Source organism: Gossypium arboreum, chromosome 8, assembly GCF_025698485.1.
Source record: "Gossypium arboreum isolate Shixiya-1 chromosome 8, ASM2569848v2, whole genome shotgun sequence".
In the NCBI taxonomy this organism is placed as follows: domain Eukaryota; kingdom Viridiplantae; phylum Streptophyta; class Magnoliopsida; order Malvales; family Malvaceae; genus Gossypium; species Gossypium arboreum.
Window position 1 is genome coordinate 26,164,557 of NC_069077.1, and position 2,602 is coordinate 26,167,158.

Consider the following 2,602-nt stretch of genomic DNA (forward strand, 5'->3'; position numbering starts at 1 on the left):
TTTAATTGATATGAATAAATCATGGTACCCAGCTATTATATATATAATTCAATCTATAATGAATGTTAATTTATGGGTGGATATTGAATGTAATTAAGGTAGGAGTTACACTGTATTATTTTAGATTCTTAGTATTTAATAATTATATTAAACCTTCGAAATCAAATTGAAAACTTTATGAATATTGTTTTCCTTTCTTAAAACATTAACTGGTTAATTTTCATTATTTATATTTACAAATCTAAGTTAAAGCTTCAATGCCCAATAATAAATAAGAGAATCCAAAGTCCATTAATGGTTGGAAAAAAGAAAAAAAAGGAAACAAAGAAACAAACAGCCCACAAATAGCTATGAGAATGAGTTGATACAATGAGATGAAGAATAATGAAAAAATAGAAAAAAGAAGAGAAGCAAGAATCAATGGCGAAAAAGGTGAGAAGGGGGAGGGTGATGGTAGGGAAAAGAGCTGGCCCCTCTACTCCATCAACGCCTTGGCCACATTTTGACTCCACCCAACACTTGACTCCTCCTGTTTCCGCTAGAACACTCTGTGCCAACCTTTGGCAACTTCAACCTCTTTCCCCACCCCCTGTTATGCCTAAACTGCCTCCCAACCTTCGCCCTCACTATGTTCAGGATAAGGGTTTTCATGCTGATGCTTATCATCGTCTTCATCTGGTTGGCACTCGCTTTCTTTCTTTATGAGTAAAGACCAAATAGAAAAGCGTTTTGTTGTTTTTAAAAGTTTCAAGCTTTTTTGTTTGAAGTTTTACTAATGGTTCTTCGGGCTTATGTTTTCGCTTTGATGTGGATCCGAGACTTTGCTTAATGTTTTACCCTGAATATCATGTCAGCTAAGTAGCTTGAGGAGGCATAATGCAGCATCAGTTGAAAGAAGTGAGAATGGTTTTTTAAGCCCCGTATCCCCATCAAGCTCACTTGAGGTCAACATCTATCCCCACTGATCTCTATATAATTATCTGTTTCGTTTTCCTTTTTTTTAATGATTATCAAATCATATTACTTTACTGCAAATGTATTGGCTGATATGTTTATATTTTGATTTCTCTGCAGGTGGCATCTTATAACCCTGCAATCACGTCATGTACTTCTTTAGGAGGATCTGGTTATAGGCTTAAGACATCATCGGAGTTACTCAAGGTGTTCGACCGAATCTGGGCACTCGAAGAACAGCATGTGTCCAACATGTCATTGGTTAAGGCTTTGAAAACAGAAATCGATAGTTCTCGAGCTCGGATCAAAGTGTTGCAGCAAGACAAACTTGTTATGAAGAACAAGGAGCAAGATAGAATCGAAGTTGCCATTCAATCACTAAGTGATGAGAGGAAGTTAAGAAAGCGATCCGAAAGCTTGCACCGCAAGCTAGCTCAAGAACACTCCGAGGTAAAATCATGTTTCGCCAATGCATTGAAAGAGCTCGAGAGAGAAAGGAAAGCACGAATTCTAATGGAGGATCTGTGTGATGAATTTGCTAGAGGAATAAGAGAATATGAAGAGGAGGTTCAATGCTTAAAGCAGAAACATAGGGTCGATGGGGAAAACCATGACCGGCTAATTCTCCATGTTTCAGAGGCATGGCTTGATGACAAGTTAAGACTCGATATGCAAACTTTTCTGGAAGCTAAATGCTTGATCGAATCGAGAATAGGTGACCTTAAGGGGAACGGCTCACGCATACATTCTTTAGAGTCCTTTCCATTAAACGAAGCTGTTAGTGATGGCGACAAACACCGTTATGAACTTAATAAAACCGCAAAGTTAAGGTCTCGGGAAGGCAGCAAGGGCCGTAAACTGCATCGTTTGCGTGGGCAAGTCGATGACAAGGTTCATCCCGAGAATGGCCTCAAGGAAGATTCACGCGTTACTCAATCAGTATACAATGGCCAAGCTAGTCCTGTCGAACAATGGGTATCGAAGTTGAAACATCCAGAGTTGGGAAAATCCGATTCTTCTCAGAAACTGCCAAAAGAATCCATTGAAAGCAAAATCACTAGAAAAGGCCAGCAATTGTTTCAATTCAAAGATTGTTTCTAGAATTGCCTTTTACAATTATTTTCATCTCTCAAATGATATCCAACATTTGTGCTAGTTTCCCACTAAATTATTAGATATACATTCAGTGCAGCATCTATTAAACCAACTCTGATTAGTACATATGTTTGCTTTTTGACTGTGAAATATGTTTTGATTTGGATGGTCGACGTGAGTGATCGCATTATCTACATAAGTGTACTTTCATAGCCATTAAACAAAGCCAAAAGCAGTTCAGAATATGAACATGATATTTGTGTGTGTGTGTGTAAAAAACCCAGAATCCAATTGAAAAGGAAGGACTTTACCTCACCCAGAAATGACCCCAGCATCCGCCATAACACTTTATAATTATTATTTTAAATAGCATTGGTGCTTTAAATCCATTATTGATGAAGTGAAAGGGGAGCACCTTCATAGTTAGCTGCTTAATTAAATTGCTTGGACTGGTAATGAAATTAAAAATATTATGGCACCTGAACCTTTTTTCTTCAAAGCGATTTGTTTAACATTATTGTTCATCTTTTTATGTAGTGGACCACTCTGGAAA

At 37.5% G+C, this 2,602-nt stretch overlaps 1 protein-coding gene across 2 annotated transcripts; it reads left to right on the forward strand.

Annotated features, from left to right (window-relative positions):
* Positions 1–239: 239 nt before the first annotated feature.
* LOC108469357 (uncharacterized protein At5g41620) lies at positions 240–2,161 on the forward strand. 2 transcript variants are annotated; one of them, XM_017770248.2, is made up of 3 exons: positions 240–678; positions 855–944; positions 1,075–2,161. In XM_017770248.2, exons 1-3 carry the CDS (start codon positions 421–423, stop codon positions 2,053–2,055), a joined length of 1,329 nt encoding a protein of 442 aa, XP_017625737.1. In that variant the 5' UTR covers positions 240–420; the 3' UTR covers positions 2,056–2,161. The 2 variants fall into 2 exon arrangements, with proteins under 2 accessions (XP_017625737.1, XP_052874201.1); XM_053018241.1 differs by having other exon boundaries at positions 240–432.
* The last annotated feature ends 441 nt before the right edge of the window (positions 2,162–2,602 follow it).

What these genes read in the sequence shown, in the direction of transcription:
- LOC108469357 (XM_017770248.2), top strand. Translation starts at nt 421, where the DNA reads ATGGCGAAAAAGGTGAGAAGGGGGAGGGTGATGGTAGGGAAAAGAGCT. An exon ending in CTTATCATCGTCTTCATCTG is followed by an intron (nt 679 to 854) that starts GTTGGCACTCGC and finishes ATATCATGTCAG; the next exon opens with CTAAGTAGCTTGAGGAGGCA. An exon ending in CCCCATCAAGCTCACTTGAG is followed by an intron (nt 945 to 1,074) that starts GTCAACATCTAT and finishes ATTTCTCTGCAG; the next exon opens with GTGGCATCTTATAACCCTGC.